Raw genomic sequence first — 19,644 nt, 5'->3', positions numbered from 1 at the left:
AAACGGAGCACCACTCCCCATTCTGCCGGGACGTGCCCAAGTGTGGGTCTCCCTTGCATCACCTCCCATCCCTACCCAGCCCCTGCAAAACATCCTTCCCCGAGGAGACTGAGCTCCTGACCATGAAGTACCAGACTTCACTGGCCAAAAGAGCTGCTCTCCACCACTCTCCGGAGCCGTTCTGCTGGTTTTGCCCACCCAAGACACACACAAGCCACCGGTGCCGGGTGAAAGCCCAAGCGCTGGTACCTGCTGCCTTCCCGCCTGCCGCATCCCGCGTCCCAGCCTACCCCCAGCGCTCACGGCCTGGCTGCTCGAGCACCTGCCCTGCCCGCTCCCGCTTTCGGAAGCCCTAGGAGAGCACATCAGCTTTCCCGCAGCCTGAGCTCCATCACCTTCATCTCAGGCGCGCCAAACGCTTGAAGCAAATTCCCCTTCCCCGGCACTGAAGATGTCTTTCTTCCGCCTCGCCGCAGTGCGAGCCGAGAGGCTGCGGGGCCGCAGAGCGGATGGATGCTCGGGGCATCTCAGGAGGGCCTAGGGCGGGAAAGGTGAAACCTTTTACAGACTGGAAGGAAGAATTTGCTATTTCCTCCGGAGGATCCAGAAGAAAGGCAGCCTCCGCCTGGAGAAGCACCCAACATCCCAGGGGAGCCCGGAGCAGCCGCGCAGCCGGACGGGAGCGCCGAGGACGTCGGGATGAAGCTCCCACCCGGACGGCGCCATTGCAAGCGCTGCCCAAATTCCTGTGCCTGCTCCGCGCCTTCTGCCCGGGGCCAAGCCAGCCTTCCCCTGCGCCTCGGGCAGGAGTTCCTCCTTATTCCCAGTCACCAAAAAACCAGCCATCCCCCAGGGCTCTCGGCATGGCGGCCCCTCACGCCCGGTGCGGTGCCCTCGGCCGCGCCCGGAGCGCTGAGGCGGCCCGGGCCGCTGGCACGTTACGCTCCGCTCTGCCAAACCCGTTTGGGCCACAGGCGCAAGGACGGGCATCTGTTTCCGCAACGCGGAAAGCGCGTTCCTCGACTCAACGTAACCCAAGCGCCCGGCGTTCGGGCCCCGCAGGGCCGCGGCCCCCGGGCAGCGCCGCCCGCGCTATAGCCGGGGCGGCCCCGCGGCAGGGCGGCAGGGCGGGCGCCAGGGGTCGCCCCGGCCGCGGCGCGGACACCCGCACTTGCTGCTGCCGCTGCCCCCCGCGCCGCGCTGTGTCGTGATGCACGCAGTGCTGACGTCACCGCTGCCGTCATTATTAAGGATTTTTTTATTTATTTAGTTATTTGCGTGTTTATTTATTTATTTCCGTCCCCGCCGTTTCGCGGCGGCAGGGCCGGACCTGCTCCGCTGGGGCGGCCTCGAGCGTCTGTCCGTCCCCCCCCCCCCGGCGCGCCCGGGCGCGGAGCCGCCGTTGGCTGCTCTGGCGCGGAGCGGAGCGGGGCAGCGCCGCGGGAAAAGAGCGTTAAGATGCCCCCAAACTGACCCGCCCGCCGCTGCCCAGGGTGGGTGGGGGCTCCGCGGGCGCGGAGGGCCGCGCACCGCCGCAGTGGTATCTACCTGCGGGGCTGCAGCTCACGGCGCCCCGATGGAAACTTTCCGTGCCCGGGGCTGCGGGCGGCCCTTGCGCGGGTGCGGTGCCGGCAGCTTGCCCCCGCAGAGCCGGCGGTGCCCCCCCCGCTCCCTCCCCGGGGCTGTTCGCGGCTGGGGCTCCGCGGCGGCACCCCAAGCTGCCCGCGTCAGCGCGGGGTGGCGGAGGCTCCGCGGGATGCGCAGAGCCCGCGGCTGTCCCCGACGTGCGGCGCCGCCTTGGGCGGCGGGGGGCGGGCGGGGCGCAGGTGAGAGGCCGGTCCGCTCCGCGAGGCGCGCAGCCGCCCTGCCCGCCAGCCCGCGCGCCTCCGCGCCCGCGGAGCCATCCCGGCCCCGCGGCTCCGGCAGCGCCCGGCGGATCAGCAGTGCCGGCACGTCCCGCTGCGCGCTCCGCGGGCGCGGAGGGAGCGCGCCCACCCCCGCCGCCGCGGGACGCGCCTCCCCGCGCCCCCTCCCCCGGCTGCGTTGTTTTCTCTCGCCGAGCTGCGTCTCCCCGCGCAGCGCGGCGGGGCATGAATATTGATGTGTTTATATAATCGATAACCCACTTTCCTCCTTTCCCGGGGAAAACCGATAAATAAATTACGGACGAGCCGCCCGCCCTCAGAGGGCCGCCGGAGCCGCCGGCCGGGCCCGCCAGGCGGGAGGGGGCGGGCGGGCGCGCAGCCCCCGCTCTCCGCGCCGCTCCGCGCCGCTCCGCAGGGCCCGGCGGTGGGAGCGCGGCGGCCCCGCCGGGCGCGCGCGGGGACGAGCAGCGCCCCTCGCGCCGCAGGAAATGGTCTTTATATTAGACATATACAGGCAGGTCCTGTCAGATCCGCAGCGCGCCCCGCCGCCCTTTCGGCCCCCCAAAAATCGCCGGGCGCCGCGGGGGCCGCCGCCGCCGCCCCGCCGTCCCCGCGCCGCCCCCCCGGGGCCCGCCGCCGCCCCGCGGCATTTTTGCCGGGCCGGGGCGGGCGGCGGGGGGCCGGCCGGCGCCGGGCGGCGGCGGCGGCGGGGCGCGGCGGGGCGGCGGCGGGGCTGCGGGGCGGGGGGCGGACGGCGGGGGGGGGCGTCGCCGCGCGCGGCGGGGCGGGGGGCGGCGGCGGCGGCGGGGCGGCGCGGGGGCGGCGGCGGCGGGGGGCGGCGGGCGGCGGGGCCGGCTTTGCCCTGCCAGGACCTGCCGGGCTCCATTCACGCCAACAAGTTTGGGAGAATGTTGAGTTCAATCACGCCGGAGCCGCGATGGAGCGCAGCGCACTGCAGGTACCGCGCCGCCCCGCGCGCCCCGCCCCCGCCGCCGCGGAGCCTCCGCGCCGCTGCGCGCCCCCTCCCCTCCCCACCGCCCTCCCTCCCGCCCTCCCTCCGCCCGCCCTCCCTCCTCCTGCGCGGCGCTGCGCGGCGCGGCGCGGAGCCGGCGCTGATGCCGCTGCCGTGTTGTTGTTCCCCGCAGTGGGTCGGCGCCCCGTGCGGCTCGCACGGCCCCTACGTCTTCTACAGGGCGTTCCGCTTCCAGCGCCGCGGCGGCGGCCGGGCGCGGGTCCTCTCCCTCGGCGACTTCTTCTTCGTGCGGTGCCGCGCGGAGGAGCCCGCCTGCATCGCGGAGCTGCAGCTGCTCTGGGAGGAGCGCACCAGCCGGCAACTTCTCTCCAGCGCCAAACTTTATTTTCTCCCCGAGGACACCCCCCAGGGCAGGACCAGTGACCATGGCGAGGTGGTAAACGCAGCGCCGGCCCCCCCGCGCCCGTCCCCACCTGCATGCCCGGCCTCGGCTAGCCCCCCGCTCCCCCCCACCCGCCTCCCCCCTCCCCGCCGTGCGTGGCGGGGCAGCGCGGAGGGGCCGCGCCGTCGGGGCGCTCCGGTGCGCGCTGCCCGGGAACTTGTGCGGGCGGGCGGGGGGGGGCGGGGGGAGGTCGGGGTGCGGGGCGCCCCCGGCCCGGCGGGCAGCGGAGTGCGTGCGGGGCTCGCCCTGCCCTTCTCCGGCTTCGCTAACAAAAAAAAAAAAAAAAAAACCACCAAAAAAACCCCAAACAAAACACGCAGAAAAGAGGGGGGAAAAAGCCCACGTCGGGGGGATTTCGATATTGTTCGGGGCTTTTTTTTTAGTATTCGATACGTTTAAGAGGGCGGAAATTACGAAATGGAGGCTGAGGGAGATCAAAAGCTATTGAGCTGGCAGGGACGTGTTGAATAAAGTGATAAATGACAGGTACGGGAATAATACATTCAAATAACTTGCAGATATGCCTGGGCGTATTTCGCAGCCGCCGTGCGGCCGCGCAAACACGCTGCGCGCCGGCACCCACCGCCGGCGCCCGCGCAGCCCCGCCGCGGCTCCGCGCCCGCCCCGCACCGCCCGGGATGGGGCCGCGGAGCCGCGCAGGTTGCGCCCCCCCTCCCCGCCCCGGGCCGCCCCCCCGTCCCCGCTCCCTCCCGTTATTTGCTTTTCCAATTTACTGCTTCAGCAGAGTCCGCGGGCTGGGGAGGGGGAAGGATGAGGCACCCAGAAAGGGCTGCGGGGATGGGGAGGGTCGGGGCTGGAGACCGGGCGGGGGGGGGGGGCGAGGTGTTTCGGGGGAACTTCTGCTGGAGATGCCGGCGGGGGGGGGGGGGGGGTGTAGGTGCAACGAGGGGCGGCTGTCCGCGGGGGCTGTTTCGGGAGGCACGCGGGGCTATAGGTGCCGGCGTAGCCGTGTGCCCATACACACGCGTACGCAGTCGAAACGCGTTTCAGAGCCACCTTCGCTCGCTGCCACCTCTTCACTTTAATTTTCTGTGCGTGCCACTGAGATAAGGGAGCCTTTTCCTAAGAATCAGAGAGATGACAGTGAGCAATGGATGCTCTGAAATTGCCCGTGGTGACTATTTAAAACTGTGCCTGTGTGTGTCTCGTCTGCGTGTGTGTGTGTGTGTAAAATGAAAGATATTTGGAAGGGGGGGGGTGGGGAAAGGGACACAAATCATTTTAATACGCCTTAATGATCAGCTCATGTTACTGTGGTAGGAACATCAGAGAAAATTAATCCTACCATTACGAGTAAAACGCTGCTCCGGTACGAGAGTTCTCAGCTGCATGTACCTTCCTAATAATATGCACAATTTTATTTATTTTTACATGCAAACACCGCTAGTAATTAGCCGTGTGATTATACTTGTGCATTTCATTGGGGCTTTAACTGATGTCATTCTGCATTATTCAACCATATGAAAACAATTTTCAATTAAGATAATGGCACGCCTTGAAATTATGCAAATGCCGGTCGTATTGTGTAGAATAATTATGACAAATGTAAAGCAGGTAAAAAGTTTCCTAATGCAGTTGTGTTTTACACCCCGGTGATGTCATTTCCCCTCTGGCCTAAGTTAGTCATTCATTAGCAGAGTAGCAGCAGCAGCAGCAACAGCAACAGCTCTGAGTGATACTTCTCTGGCAGGGAGCCTACAGAAACCGGCACTGAGAGCCAGGGCCTAGAGAGGGCAACATAACACTCCCATTAAGAAATGTACTTTGTTTTCACTTACTCCATTAACTTGTTTATAGACATCGGAATGATTTTTTATTATCGATTTTTAATAGTTTGGAACGATCCGAATTCCGCTCAGGGACACGCAGGCAGCCGAGAGACAAAGGGCTGGGTGCTGGCTGGCGCTTTGCGAAGCGCTGTCTGGGGGTAACCGGCTTCATCGGCGCGCAGGGCGGCTGTTTCGCCTAACCGCCCCACGGTCGCGTTCCTTACGTAACTGACATCCATATCTGTCCCCAAAGCGGCGGCAGGGCCGCCTCTGGGGTCACAAGGCTCCCTAACTCCGGGCTGGACTCCTGGGGGAGGAGGTGCAGCTCTCAAGTCAGAGGCGGCTGGTAGCCATCAGGGTAGACCTTATTCACGGCATGGGACTGCCGAGGGGGTAAACCACCTTGTCTTGCGTTCAGGGAGCGGGAATGAAGTAACCGGTGCTTCAACACATATTGCAAATCCACGATGTCCGAGGCAAAGGGCGACAGGGGCGCTTGCTGTCAACAAAATTCTCAATGAGGGGAGCGAGTGGTCAAATCGCAGGCTTGCGATCGAGCCCACCAGAGATTTAGGCATAGTCGCTAGCAGCTACCTGCGCTAGTGGCATGATTAATAGAAGCAGCTCGCTGCCTGTTTTCCATAATAGCAGCATTGACACTATGACAATATTCAGCTAGTGGCTGCAAGGAGGGAGGAGAAGCGAGGAGGTATGTAATGCTGCTGTTACTCAGAAATTTCTGATGGCGTGTTTTATCTGATTGCCAAATGTTTGAGCTAATCAGTGATAAGTGTAAATATAAGTCTTTTTATAGCTAGCTGAATTCATCATCCAAACTTAAATATAACCCTGACTGCTGCTAAAACCGGGTGTTTCCATACACTGGGGCCCAGACCCAGCGAAGGGTTCAAGCCCAGGTGTGCTTCCGCCGAGGTACCCCTCCCTCCGCCTAAGGCCGAGCTTCCCCGTTCAGCATGACAGAGAAACTCTCCTTCGGCCCCAGAAGCCAGCCAGAGATCGCTTCCCAGGGAGCCGCAGTGGATGGCAAATGTGGGATGGGGCCAGTCGCGCGCTGCAGGTACGAGCGCTCCTGGCCCCCGATGCTCATCGCATCCCAGAGCAACATGCATGGAGGGGCTGGGACCAGCTCCGGCATCGGGTTCAGAGCAGCGGTCTGGCTGCGCAGGAGCAGCAGAGATGTTTTTGTGAGAGCGATGGTGCCTTTGGGGACACTGTTAGGTGATCTAGAAGAGTTTTGCTCTACTTCACTGAAAACTTTATTGCTGCTTTTAAAACACAGGGGCCCAGGTGTGCTGCCTCTGACCTCACCGTCAAGCCCAAAAGCTGCAGCAGGTGCAGCGCTGGTTGGAGGGTGGGAACAGCCTTCACCCCCTTCCCTCCAGCGGGGGAAAAGTGGCTGTCCTCCGTTCCTGGGAGGGCCGCTTTCCAAATGGGGAAAGCATCTGTTTTGCCAGAGGAAATTGCCACCTTGCCCTGGTTTTCTCCGCCGCTTGTGGGCCAGCGCGGTCCCCCATGTCACCTCCCGCGTGGGAAGGGAAGACCTCTGTGACGGCAGGCGCCTCGCGCAGGGCTCGGAGGAGGATGCTCAGGGGGGCTGCGAAGGTCCGGAGGGAGCGGCTGTAAGAGCACTCTGTCGCGCTTGAAACAATTTCATGGGGCGCATGTGGAAAGCAGCCCCCCAGCTTTTCTGGCCCCTGACTGTGAGAAGCAGATGCCGGCCGGCTGCCGCTAGACAGCCCCAGCCCCAGCCCTGTCCCCTCGCGCAGCACCCTGGACCCATGGTGCTCAGCCCCTGAGCCCTGAGGCCCGTGGGTTCGTGGCCGAATCCTCCTCCGGCTCATTTACTTCTCTCTGCTTCAAGGGGTCGTGTGGGGCTACGCAACGACTGACCTTTGCAGAAGCAGTTCCAGAGCAAAATGCTTGTTAGTGCCTTGTATTTTCATGTTTTTAAAGGTGTTGGCATTAATTAGATGGGGCATAAAAATACATATCAAAGCCGGTGCTCGTTAAAACCAGGGATGGTATTTGATGTGATGTGTACAATTCCTAAAAAACCCCAAACAAGCGACTAATTTATTTTGCATGGTATGACATTGCCTGTGTTGCCCTGCGTCGTCGTGAATGCTGCTTCTCTGAGGTCGGACTGTCAGTGGGGATCTGCCTTTGGTTCATTCATCGGGAGCTAAGTTTACTACGAACTCATGTTGATTTCATCTCTTCTCCCAAACTGGGGATCTGATGCAATGCTTTTCGCCTTGCAAATAATCCTTACTCATGCAAGTAATTTACATGAGTAAGCGTTGCTCATAGAGAGGAGAGGAGAGAGCTAGTTTCCTGTAATTATTTCCCTAGCAGTATTTTGCATTTTCAGACTAATTGGGGGAAAGAAAAAAAAGTCACTCCATAAATGTATGTCATTTATAATTGCAGAAGAGATTCTTCCAGAAAGTTAAGGGAGGCAGCGGGTTTGTTCTCTCTTCATTTCAGGACAGATGCTCACAGCATCCCTCGAAAGCCTGATTTGTTTCCGAGGGGCTCTCCGTCTGCGGAGGTCCTACCCTGGTGTGTAAAGGTAGCACAGGCTGGCCTGAGCGCGGGTTCTTACACCGCCAGCCGTTTACTGCCGCCCCCCTTGGAAAATGTGCTACTCCCTTTGCACAGAAATAGATTTTTTTGAGAGATGTAGGAATCTGTACGCTCTTCCTTGAAACGAGAACAGCCCTGTTTTAGTCTCCACGGTGTGTGCCTCATGTTCGTATCTGTCAACGCTGGTAATGACAACACGTTTCAAACATGCAGATTATGATTATTAAAGGGTGCTTTAAAAATCATGCTAATAGCATCAATCTCCAATGTACACTTGCTCAAATTAATTCAGCTTTGGAAATCAGGCGCACTGTAATAGCAGTGTTAAGAGAAATGGCATTTGTCATAAAATATCATGGTTTTGGTAATTGCATATCCACTCTGTATATTTTTATCTCTCTCACCACCAGAAGCATATGCTGGCAAAGGAAGGAGAGGGCAATGGTATTACTCAGAGAAGCCACATGTTGCTAGCCATTGGCCAGCAATCCTGCGTGTCTGGTCACTTAAGGCAGATTCCTTTTTTTTTTTCCTTCCCCCCCCCGCCCCCCTTCCCCTTTCCCTCTGCTTCCCAGTGCATTCAGACTGTGAAATACACCCACTGCTCTCCAGAGTTGCTGTTCCCAGTCTCATCAGTGGCACTAAACATTAAACTCTTGTCTTTGGAGAATAATAGGCCTCACATGGTACACCCTCAAGCATGTTGAGATACTGTGCAGGCTGGAAAATAAAAATGTTCTAATTGTGTCTTTTAAATAAGCATAGGAGTGAATTAATTAGACTATATTTTGTCTTTAGTTGCTTAGTTACACAATAGTATTCCTAAGCACAAGTAAGATAAATTGGCTCTTTTTGTGCTGCTTGTCCCTTAATCATAATTACTGTATTGCTCAGGAGAGTAACGCATACATAGATTTTGCATTTTTAATAATATTCAAACAATATGCGAATGATACAGAAAGTATGTTCTGATTCAAGCTCTTATATGCTTTTATTCAGGAAGAAGTTCTACTGCTGTGGGAGCAATATTTGCATTAGTTGCTCAGAGATGTAGTTCTGGGAAATACATAATTGAAATATTCTTGCAATGCTTGTTCTGGCCCTTTCATTCGCATTCAAAATAACAATGCCTTAAGTCTCCGAACAGTCATCCACTCTTGATTTAAGAGCTTTTTTCTTTGTGTGTGTATGTGTGTTTGTGCGTGTGCAGTGTGGGTTCACACCCAGCGTTAACCCTGCAGAGACTAGACGCTTGCATGATTCATAGTGTCGTATCAAGTTGAGCTTTTTATTTGTAGCTAAAATGCAGTCAGAAGGTCAGATGAACATCGGCATTTTATGGCATTAATCCAATGACCTTAATGCTTGGCAGGCGTCCATGTTTCTATGCGAAGGTGCCAGGGTTATAGATAATAAAAGAGTTTGTTTTCATTTTCTGGATATTTTAATCTTTCTTTGCAAAGCGTAGCCTCGGGTTTGGGGGGCTTGGGGCTGCTCCCAGGGGCCAAAACTTTAATTTCTTCCTGGGTTGTTGAACGTCAGCTGCTAATGATGGGCAGATTGATACAGATACTGAACAATGGAAGGTTCTGGCAAGAAACCCCCTAGACATGCTCAGTGGATGTATGTGAAAATTGGCTCCATTGTTCTGCTGTATGAAAAGCAAGTAAATTATTTACAGATATTTGCTAATTAAAGCACATATTGTTTTACCAGCACAATAGAACACAATATAACAAAAGACAAAAGAATAAGCTTGCATAATTTAAACCTGCTAATGCAATGTACTCCTTGTTAAGAAAAATATAATTATGTAATCTACGAGGAAAGCTTTTCGTACTGTAACTGTAGTAGGCAAAATTAGGAATGAATTGCTTGTCAACTTGCCTAAACTAAAACAACTCTTCGAGATCTGTGAGTTGTCTGACGGGAAAACATTTTGACTGAAGCCTATTTTCTCTTTGGTCAGAACTTCTATCTGCGATGACAGATATAAATTCAATTTGAACCTCTGCTCGGGAGCAGGAGGAGGGAGAAAAAAACACCTCAGAAATGAAGGAGGAGGCTTGCAGTAGAAATGTCAAGTCTAGCTGCTCACAGCTGTCCCTCTGTGTGTTCCATCTCCACCCCACTGCTGGGCCAGATGTACCGGTGTCCCACAAAGCATCCTAAAAAAATGTGGTGCTGCCCTGCTCCAGGACATTTTGCGTGTCTCGCTTTAGAAATACTGAGCCACGTGGAAAAAGCTGCTTGCTAATACAAGGGAAAGCAAATACCATAGGACTTCACATGCTTCACCTGTGTCCTTTATCTTCGTCTCTTCTTTGGGGTTTTGGACCCCAGCAGATGGAATGAACATGTCTGGACTTAGCATTCTCCATCAGCCTGAGTTTCAGACAGCTGTGTGTGGCTGTGCTTAGGCTGGGGAAATAGCGTGGTAGGCTGGGGAAATACCTGTCACCTGAATTTAACGAGATCATTATAGCCCTTTAAAATAATTAGTGACGGATTAACAGATGAAAGGTTCTGCCTTGGCCTCTTTAAAATTCTCCTGTGTGCCAGGTAAACAGGGCTGTGTGTGTTGCCATTCTCAAGGCTCTCCCTGTAGGTTCATGGGTGGGGAGCGGTGGTCTCTGTAGGTCCCTGCACACTGGCGTCTCCCGGGAGCGTTGCAGGCCCAGAGCCCAGCGGTCAGTTCTGCTCCGTGCATCCTTCAGGACACCTCTGTCTGCCCTGGGCTAGGGAGTGCATGAGGAGACAGCTCTCCATGAGGCACTTGGGGCAAGAAAAAGGGAGAAGAAAGCTGCCCCTGCCCGTGCCAAGCGCTGGAGCCTCTTGTGAGGTTTCCCCATCACTCGGTGATCCCACCTGCAGAACAGGAGCAGCGGTTCCCACCTGGCAGAGCTGTGCCCCAGCTCCTCAGGACTGCAGCCTGCTTAGAAAGGTTGTACTGGAAGAGCAACATGTAATAAAGGAGTGGATCGCAGGAGAGTCCTTTGTGTGCCTTGTAGGGAGGCTGAACAGGGCACTTCCCGGAGCCAGACCTTTTCTATGACGCAGCCACAGTTTTTTAGCAAGTCTGTGATCCTGCAGTCTTAAAAAACCCCATGTATACCCCCAGTCCACTGAAGGCGGCTGGGAGACGGGACCTTCTTACTGGCGAAAGTCTCTGAGAGCAAAGCAGTCCGGTACAAATGTTCTCTGCCCCTTTAGGTCTGAATATAGTCCCTAGAGGAAAGCTTGGGTGAAGTGCTGCTTGTAGGAGATGACCCTGGAGGCCTGGGTTCAGGCTCCTGAGCGAATTCTGGCAAGTGGATTAGGACCAAGTTGAGATGACCTGGTTTTCACCACTGTCCTAGAGCCCTGGTAGCATCTGTATGGCAGAGAAGAGCTCTGGACTATAAACTCTCTGCTAACAGGGCCTTTTGGTTTGACTGTGCTGTCAAGTAAGCATGACAGTACTTTCCTTAAACACCCAGGTAAATGCACTGCTATGGGAGAGGGGCTTATTGGAAATAAGTCCCCTCATTCCTTTCTCCACCTCCAAAACGCAACCTTCCTCTCCTCAAAGGGATCTAGAGCAGGGAACTGGATTCCCAGGGCGAGAACAGCATTGTTGTGCAAGGTACAGGAAGGTCCTTTTCACCTGAATCGCAAAGAACTAAAAAATACATGGCATGTAAAAAAAAGCCCAGAATAATAGAGGCCTTTATGCCCAAATGAAATATGCAGTTCTATTATCCTCGGTGAATGCAGTCCGTAAGAGTCGCACTGTATTTTTTGCTCCTGTGGATGAATGTGTTTTCATCGGCAATGTACTGGGTTGTAAAATATGCATCCCCAGCTACCTACCGTGCTAAAGGTTTCAGTAAAAAGGCTTGACGATGATTTCTAATGCAAATTGTACTGATCAGATAAATGACACGCAGTGTCTTCTGTAATTATCGGCAAGAGTTTTTACAGTATGTCTCCTGTTTCTCTCTAGGCCATGTATTTGATGTTAGGAGACAGCCAAGCAGGTGTTCGACTCGCTCGTGCCCTCCAGAATTCCTTAAATGACCTCTGGAAGCACTGGAGTGAAAACAGTCTCAGCACGTCAAAATTTTGAGATATCTCAGTCGCCGTAATTCTTTTAAGGCTGCCTCGGCGTCTCTAAAATATAAATCTTTCCTAGTTATTGGCAATGAGTGAGGAGTTGTGACGTACTGTATGCGGGTGTGCAATCAAGATGTACGACCTCCCTGTGCTACCCTGTGACTCCCTGCCTTGTAAGAGTTAATATTTCTTCTAAAAAATAATTATCTGCTTTAAACTATTCTAACTACCTGACCTCCTTCCCTGGATGTAAGTATTTCAGCCATCTGCTGAGTCAGGCAATATAGCATTCTGTGCTTTCGGGAGGCTGTGATGGTTGCTTAGACAACAGTGACATAATATTTAAGCATAATGGCTCTCGAGAAGATACTGGCCCCTTCTCCCTGGACGATTTCTCTGAAAATGCAAATCCTATAAGCTCTTAAAAAACAAGAGAGGGATGAGAAGGGTTTGTATCACCATCTTTCTTAACCATCTCCCCATTTCCCACTTGATAGGTGAAACTATCATACTTTGCTCAGGAGTCTTGTAAGATGTGCTAAAATTACAGGCTGACTAGATACCCGCTTTTATAGAAACAGAAGAAAAAGTGCCTCTTTTCATAGTCAGTACTTATTTCAAGATTTAGACAACTTTGTGGCTGGGAAAAGCGTTGGCATTGGTCGGCCAGCGTCCGAAAAGGCACATCCGAGATAAATCTCATTCCTGAGCAGAGCTGAAATTGGTGCTGGCTTTTTTCTCCTGCAAAGCTCATCTTGCTGTAGCAGGAAGAAACTGCAATTAAAGACTTAACCACGCAATGGAGACCTCATAAACATATCACTTCAGAGCATAGCTAATACACGATGAGTTGATTTTTGTGTGGAGATATATATGCACTGTATGCGACGTGGGTGGTTTTTCATGTTTACACACAGATATAATTATGAATGACATGAAGGTTATACGGCAGATTTCTTTAATCTTCTAAAGGTTTGTTAGTCATGTGTCACCGTGTACCTGGTTTTTATTTATTCAACATCTGTATTCCTTTGTCATCTCGTTGAAGGGGTTTCTGTAGAAGGGCTGCGGCAGTAGGCGTGCAGCAGTTGATACCGAATGGCTACGGGGGCTTCTCTGGCTGGCGGAGCCCTGCAGGTCCCGAAGCAACTTTTGTTGTGACACAGGGCTGTGAGACATTTTTGCTTCACAAAAAAGGAGAGAGACCCTTTTGTCACCTGCTGCTCCAAAAAAAGAAAAAAACAAACAACTCCACAACTCATAGTTTGGGTCTGAGCGCTTGGAAAGGTTGCTTAAGGATGTGTGAAAGCTTGGCAAGGTGCATCGAGATCCCAGAGCTGATGAAATAGTTGGGTGATGTCTGTTCGGGTGGCGTTGGGGTAAATGACCTCTTGTGTTAGCGAACTGCCAAGATGTGGGGAAGACAGCCTCTCTGGCAGCTGCCTGTGTCTTGGGCTCCTCAGAAAGAAGGGGCTGAAGCTACCCGCCATGTTTTGCTGCTTGACAGTGTTTGTATGATGAGGTGCCAGGGTGAAAACATCTCTGGAGATGTGGTCCCTCACTGGCGGGATCGGCGGTGGCAGCGGCACTCGAAGGAGGACTGTGGTCTGACCCGTGACAGCTGTGGTATGTAGGAAGTTGGGGAGGACGTGGCCTTCTGTCTCTGAATTGAGCCGAAAATGAGCAAGAACTCAAAAAACGAGCAGCAAGAGAGAGCAGGTCTACCCAGTGCATAGGGCAGGGCGACCCAAGGCAGGCCCTGAAATATATAGGGTAATTCTTCTGTTTTCTGTCTGAAAGTGAACTCGGCCATGTTTCCCTGGTGCAGCTGTGGCGGTCACTAGCGGTACAAGGGGAGGACACGAGGCTGGTGCTGGTGCGGAGGATGGCTGGGCGCTGCTGGCGAGGCGGTGCTGCCCGGCCTGCCTCACGAGGGGCTCGTCCTGCCGCCATCGCCTCTGCAGGCCAGGCTCAGCCTTGGCCCCGCTTCCTTCGGGATGACCCCAAAACCCCACAGCGGCGTCTTTAATGTTAGGAACGGTTCTGGGTTTTGGGGGGTTGACGGCAGTGGAGCTGCAGTTACAGTAGGTGTGAGATGGGCCCTCTTGGCCCAACAGCCGTGAGGTGGGTGCTGCCATTGCCGGGCGGTGGCACAAGGCCCAGCCTAGCAGCCATGAGCACGAGGCCTGCGGTCAGCCACCCTCCTCAGGCGGTCCCAGCCTTTTTGGGGGCCAGCCTGGGGCCCTTAAGGACATGGCTGCCGCAGGGATGATGGGGACCGGGTGCCCTTGAGGACCCAGCTGCTGCAGAGGTGATGAGGCAGCCCTGACAAGGGGCCATTGCCTAGCACCGCCTGCGTGGGGGGGGTTGGCCCACACCCTCTGTCACGGCACAGTGACAGCCTGAATTTTTGTTATATTTTATATTCATGCACTCCATTTGCACGCTCAGCCACTCTGTGGTGCCATTGTGGGCACCCCTTTGCACCATGGCGGCTGTATTTAGAGTCCCGTTGCCATTTTGTGAAGGGGTGAGGTGAGCGCACGATGGTCTTCTCGCAGGGGCTTTGCCTGGCCCCTCACGTCAGTGTGGGGACGCTAAACGCCGTGTGTTTTCATGGCCGCGGCCATGACGCTGCCACAGAAGGCATACGGCTGGGGTATGCTCTCCCCTGTCCCCCAAAAGCCACCTCTCCCCCTGCTCCTGCCTCTCTGGTTACCCCTCCATGGCAGCCTGGGCAGAGCCGGGGAGTACACCGGCATTGCTTCACCCTTGTTACAGTAGGGTTTCTTTTTTTTTCCCTTCCCCCTTTTTTTTTTTTCCTGTGTACATATCATGTGCGTGTGTGCGAAGGTTGTATTCTCGAAAACAAGTTTATTCATTGATGATGTAATAGTGATTGTACTTTTCTTTTGGTTAATAAATTGTCTGCTCAGCTTACTTTGTATGCCAGCCAAAATTAGTCATACCAGTTCTTGGAAAGGATATGAAGAAACTAGTAATTGAAATCATAATCATTTGATCATGAGAGCTATTTGGAAAATAATATTTTAACCAAAAACACATCTGATCTCCAAGTCAGGTTTTTTTTTTAAAACTGCTGCTAAATAGATTTCTCTAGTGTTGAATACTAGAAATTGTGTAGTTGCTGGTGATGGTATTCAACATCCTGAAAGAGAACTTCATCCAGAAATTGCTGAGACTGTCTGCAGGCAGGCTGATATTTATATATACGGGTTTTTTTTTTCCATCCTGACATTTAATAATCACCATGTAATAGCTATAAAATGTATAGCAACTACAGCTTTTTTATTTCAAGTGGATGGTGTAATGAAATTGGGTGAAACCATCCACTGAAATTGTACTTTGTAGTACCCAGCGCTTGTTTACAAAGTATTGACGTTTGTCATAAACAGATTTAAAACATCACTGTTATTGTTTGTTGTTCGGTGGAGGCTCTTATGCTGTGCAATGATAAAGGAAAAGATTTTATTACAAGCTTGCTTAGCATATAAACATGCCATTTGTTTCTGACCAAATATTTGTTATTGCACTAAATATAATGAAGGTGCCTGCTTATAAAACGATTTTGTATTATATAAGGGAGAGTGGAATATCAGATCTGCTTTTTTACTAGAGATACTTCAGGTTTTGTATTGTGTGTAACTTATCACAATAAAGCTTTTTTTTTCCTATTGAGCAGTATTTTATTTCCTGAGCAATGTGTTCAGTGGAAAAAAAAACCACACACAGAGAGAATCAATTGTGCTTTTCTCTTTGTTTAATAACTCAAAGAATTTCTCTCCCCTTTGCAAATACTTGTGTTTATTTGAGAGAAAAATTGGATTCTGGTTTATTTATTTCAAGAACCTGTAACCTTATTTAGCATTAGAAATGTGTGGTGTGCAAGGTGTGGTGTGCAACCAGCTCTCATTACGACATAAATTATTTCTGCTGTTTTAACTAAAAAATCTGGAGTGTATCTTGCTGGATATGTGTGTATGTTTGTTTATTTATTTCTTTGAGGCTTTCTTGAGCCCTTGCTCACTGGAGTCAGTTATAAAACATTCTGCTTATTCATCATGACTGAGAGGAGTTGATTGTTTCCTGGAAGGATAAAATTCAGCAATTAGAGCTGTTTAATTCGAGTATATGTTCTGGAGGCTAAACTAGGTTTAAGTGCTTTTCTTAGAATGTATGTTTAAGAAGGGAAAAAAAATTATAGTTCTGATCTTGAAAAAGGTTTTAAGAAACATGAGAATGTGCAAGTTTCTTTTGGTGGGAAGCACATAACATTTATGTAGTATTTCTTTTGGGATTACATCACAGTTTTATTTAATTTTTAGGACAAAAGTTAAATTCAATATTTGTGTATAAGCCAAGGGAAAATGTACCATAAACACAAGAATTTTCTGGTGAGTCAGAGTTCCAAGAATCTGAGATTTACTTAGTCCATTTATTTCAGGACTAGCTATAACAGTTAGTCATCCAGCCATGAATTTTTACATTTGCAGCTAATTGCACCTAAAAAACAAACTTTCCCTCAAGGCTTTGGGTTATACAGAATGTGATTTGGCAACCTGCATTTCAAATGCCTTTTAGGATCATTGCCTTGGTCTTAGAAATTGTCTTTAGATCATGTGTATTTGCTTCAAGTAAACAACTAATATTTCCACTTAGGTGGCAGGAGGAATAAATTAAGGACTAGCTATTCTGTATTACAGAAAAATTAATCTGCCAACAGCAAGAAAGGTTTTTCCAATAGCTTATGGGATGGTGGCGTTATGGGTTTGTCGGTCATCGTGGAGCCCCATATGACGTGTTGTGTTCTTATTTGACTGCTTCTTGCAGGATGAAGTTATTGCTGTTTCAGAGAAAGTTACTGTGAAGCTTGAGGACTTGGCAAAATGGGCACAGTCCGATTTCTCCAAGTGGAAGTGTGGTTTCCGGGCTGAGCCGGTCAAGCCGATGGATGTGGGGAAGAATGGGCAGAAGGAGGCCTTGACGAGATACAGACAATCCACACTCAACAGCGGCTTGAACTTCAAAGACATCCTGAAGGAAAAGGCTGATCTTGGTGAGTATCCCTTACTTTCTCCCATGGGGAGGGGCCCGTGGGTGAACATCTTTCAAAGGTGGATGAGTCCGATCCTGCCAAGCCATCACTGATTCCCAAGGTAAGTCAGTGCTTCGGGCAGAGGTGTGGTGATGAGATACCTGAGTGGTATGGGTGGTGGTGAGCTCATTGCAGGCTCCTTCAGGATTAGCATGGGGTAACTCTCTGATACCTGTCTGCTCTGTAGACATGTCCCTGAGCGCTAGGCTCAAACCCTGAAGGTGCGTGCACAAGTAATCATCAAGGGGGCTCTCCTGGGGCTCTGCAGGCCTGGAGATCAGGTCAGAGCTGTCCATTGTGGGCAGAGGAGCCTGAGACATCTTCCCGAGGCCTCCTCCACCGGGCAGGGGAGAGCCAAGGCCTTTCACTTCTCACATCCCATCTTCCAGAAGCGCAGGATTGTCACCTGCTTCTGGTGCTTGTCGTGTCTCCATAAGGTGAGCTTTGTCCCTTGTTCGGTAGGGAGATGTCTCTTCTATAGTGTTTCCTAGTGAGCTTTATGTTACTATAGGAGATGGTAGCTCTGCTACGTTGGATGGTTGCAGACAGGCTTGCAGCTCTGGGGTTGCTTTTGTACCTCACAGTCACTTACACCTCTGAAATCTGTGTTGGGGGCTGAAGGTCCAAAGGAGATGGGTCTCCTGTTGGTAAATATGCCTGTTTGTGGTATTAGGACCTTGGAAGCGTAATAGCTGTCAGAGATGGCGTTTTGAAGTGCATCCCAGGGATGTTTCTCTGTTGTACCAAGCTTTTAACAAATGTTCCAAGTTTGAAGAGCATCAAATTTAGGCCATAATGGGTGGAAAGGTAAGAAATTAAAAGCTAAGGCTGATGCATGTGAGGAAATGTTTTTGTACCTACATGAACAGGAGATGCAGGGCCAAGGTCAGTTTTATAATGGCACGACTGTGTTGGCATCGAAGCCAAGTTACGCTAAGCTGAAGATCTGTCTTGGAGGATTTATCTTCTGCATCTTGTTTTGCTGATCTTATCAAATGGTGAAGTGATTTTGTCAATCTCGCATTTCACTGTTAGATATGTAGGTTGGAAGATTAAAGTACAATTGAAGTTGATCTTATTTTTCATTACATCTCCAGGAAGAAAAATAGCCAGTGCAATTCTTTCTTTTTACCTTTGCGTTTCTGTGTGGTTTCTTCTGGTTCATAATTACATGAAGTAATTTTCTCTGCTATTGCCCTGGCATCTTCCTTACTCACTACATTTATTTGCATTATTTTGTTGTGTCGAAAGAGTCTTAATGTTTTTCAGACAGAACTTTTGTGTGTTAATGTTTTCTTGTTTTTGTTTTTAACAAATAAAAAAACCCTTGTGGTAAGTTATGACATTGCTATTATCCACCCTAGGAGCCAAAGAAAATTATCTTTAAACCTAAAGCCTATAGTTGCATGTTAAGCCTTTGAAAGTAGGGGTTATACTGAAAACGCTTATGGAATGCAAACTATATGGTATAATTTTGATAACCCACATTCTGATGTTGCTCATTTTCAGTTGGTGGCTCTGGCTTTATTGTTGGGTCTTTTTTTTTTTTCAGTAGAAAAGGATATTTTGACTAATGTTTGATTATGATTGGCTTTTTCTTCATTATGACTGGTTGGTGGAAGTGAAACCGAAGGTTCAAGAAGACCTATAGCTGATTAGGCACATTGATACAGACAACTGATCTAGCCTGTGAAAGGCAATCAGAGAAACTTCTTAAATCTAGTACTACGATCATTTTTTACTATTTGAAAGACCCAAGAATTTAAGCATATTTTGCTTCCCAAATCTGAGGAAAACTCAGAAGAATGGTGATCTTCATTGCTTGTGAAGCAGCCCTATTTGGTTGTGTCCTGTAGCAACCCATGAGCTCTGGTGTTTAGCTTAACTATGGGATGGAGGTTTAACACCCACCAGCTGAAGAAGATTTACTTCTCTCATTCTGAGTGGTTGGTCAAGGTTGACATTATGCTCTGGGAATTGTCATCTCCCTAGCTGTAGGCAAAAGCAGTAGCATAATGTGCAGTGTCCAAGGCATAGAGATTTGAGCTGCCAGTCTTGTATCTTCTCTGCTGTCAAAATGGCAGGTTTAGTGCCTGTTACGACGTGTGCCCACAGACCTTTTCCAATACTCAGCATCTTGCCAACAGAGCAACGGTCAGCCGCAGTGATCAAAGATTTACTAGCAATAACTTCTGCACTAGGTCTCCAGCACAATAGGATGGGGTAGTTTTTCTCTTAAAATAGGGTTGTAAACTGTGAGGCAGCATGTTGTGCTATCATGCAAAGGTCCCTCAGGTGAGAGCATCAGCACAGCTATATTAGCAAGGTTAATCAGCCCAAATGGAGAGGTGATCTCCAGCACATCCACCGCTTCCCATCGCCACAGCACTGTTCCCCTCCTAATCAGGTACTCAGTGCTGTGCCCATGGAGATGTTTCACGGAGGGCTTCCCCATGGGGCAGAATGGGGTGGCTGTGACGAGGCGGACCGCTTTGTACAGAACTTGGATGAAAGGAACAAATCCCTTCTTGTGCTAGTCTGGCAGGCAATTCATGACTCTGCTAGTGAGACCCACGTTTAACCCTAGCTGTAGATGAGGAAGTTGCTGAACCAGGTGTTGAAAAGGCCTAGATAAACAAGGTGATCTCCTGCACCCCTTTTTTCCTGTGAAACGGCATGTTTCCATTACAGAAAAATCCCATAAAAGTGAGTGGATTCTGAAATTTTTCCTACTAGATGTTTTTGAACTGAGCTGT

The 19,644-nt window shown here is 51.5% G+C and overlaps 1 protein-coding gene across 2 annotated transcripts in view; it reads left to right on the top strand.

The window, feature by feature from the left end:
• Positions 1–2,802: 2,802 nt before the first annotated feature.
• Positions 2,803–19,644, top strand: part of ARID5B (AT-rich interaction domain 5B) — a 120,277-nt gene continuing 103,435 nt past the window's right edge. The window contains exons 1-3 of one of the 2 annotated variants that reach the window (XM_059821268.1): positions 2,803–2,823; positions 3,011–3,271; positions 16,624–16,849. In XM_059821268.1, coding sequence (XP_059677251.1) covers positions 2,803–2,823; positions 3,011–3,271; positions 16,624–16,849 — 508 coding nt within the window. Of the gene's footprint in view, positions 2,824–2,980; positions 3,272–16,623; positions 16,850–19,644 lie in introns of those variants that run through there. The other variant, XM_059821267.1, reaches the window with a different exon arrangement.

This window comes from Gavia stellata, chromosome 9 (genome assembly GCF_030936135.1).
Source record: "Gavia stellata isolate bGavSte3 chromosome 9, bGavSte3.hap2, whole genome shotgun sequence".
NCBI lineage: Eukaryota > Metazoa > Chordata > Aves > Gaviiformes > Gaviidae > Gavia > Gavia stellata.
The sequence above is the reverse complement of the archived record's forward strand: the minus strand, read 5'-3'. Positions and strand labels throughout refer to the sequence as shown.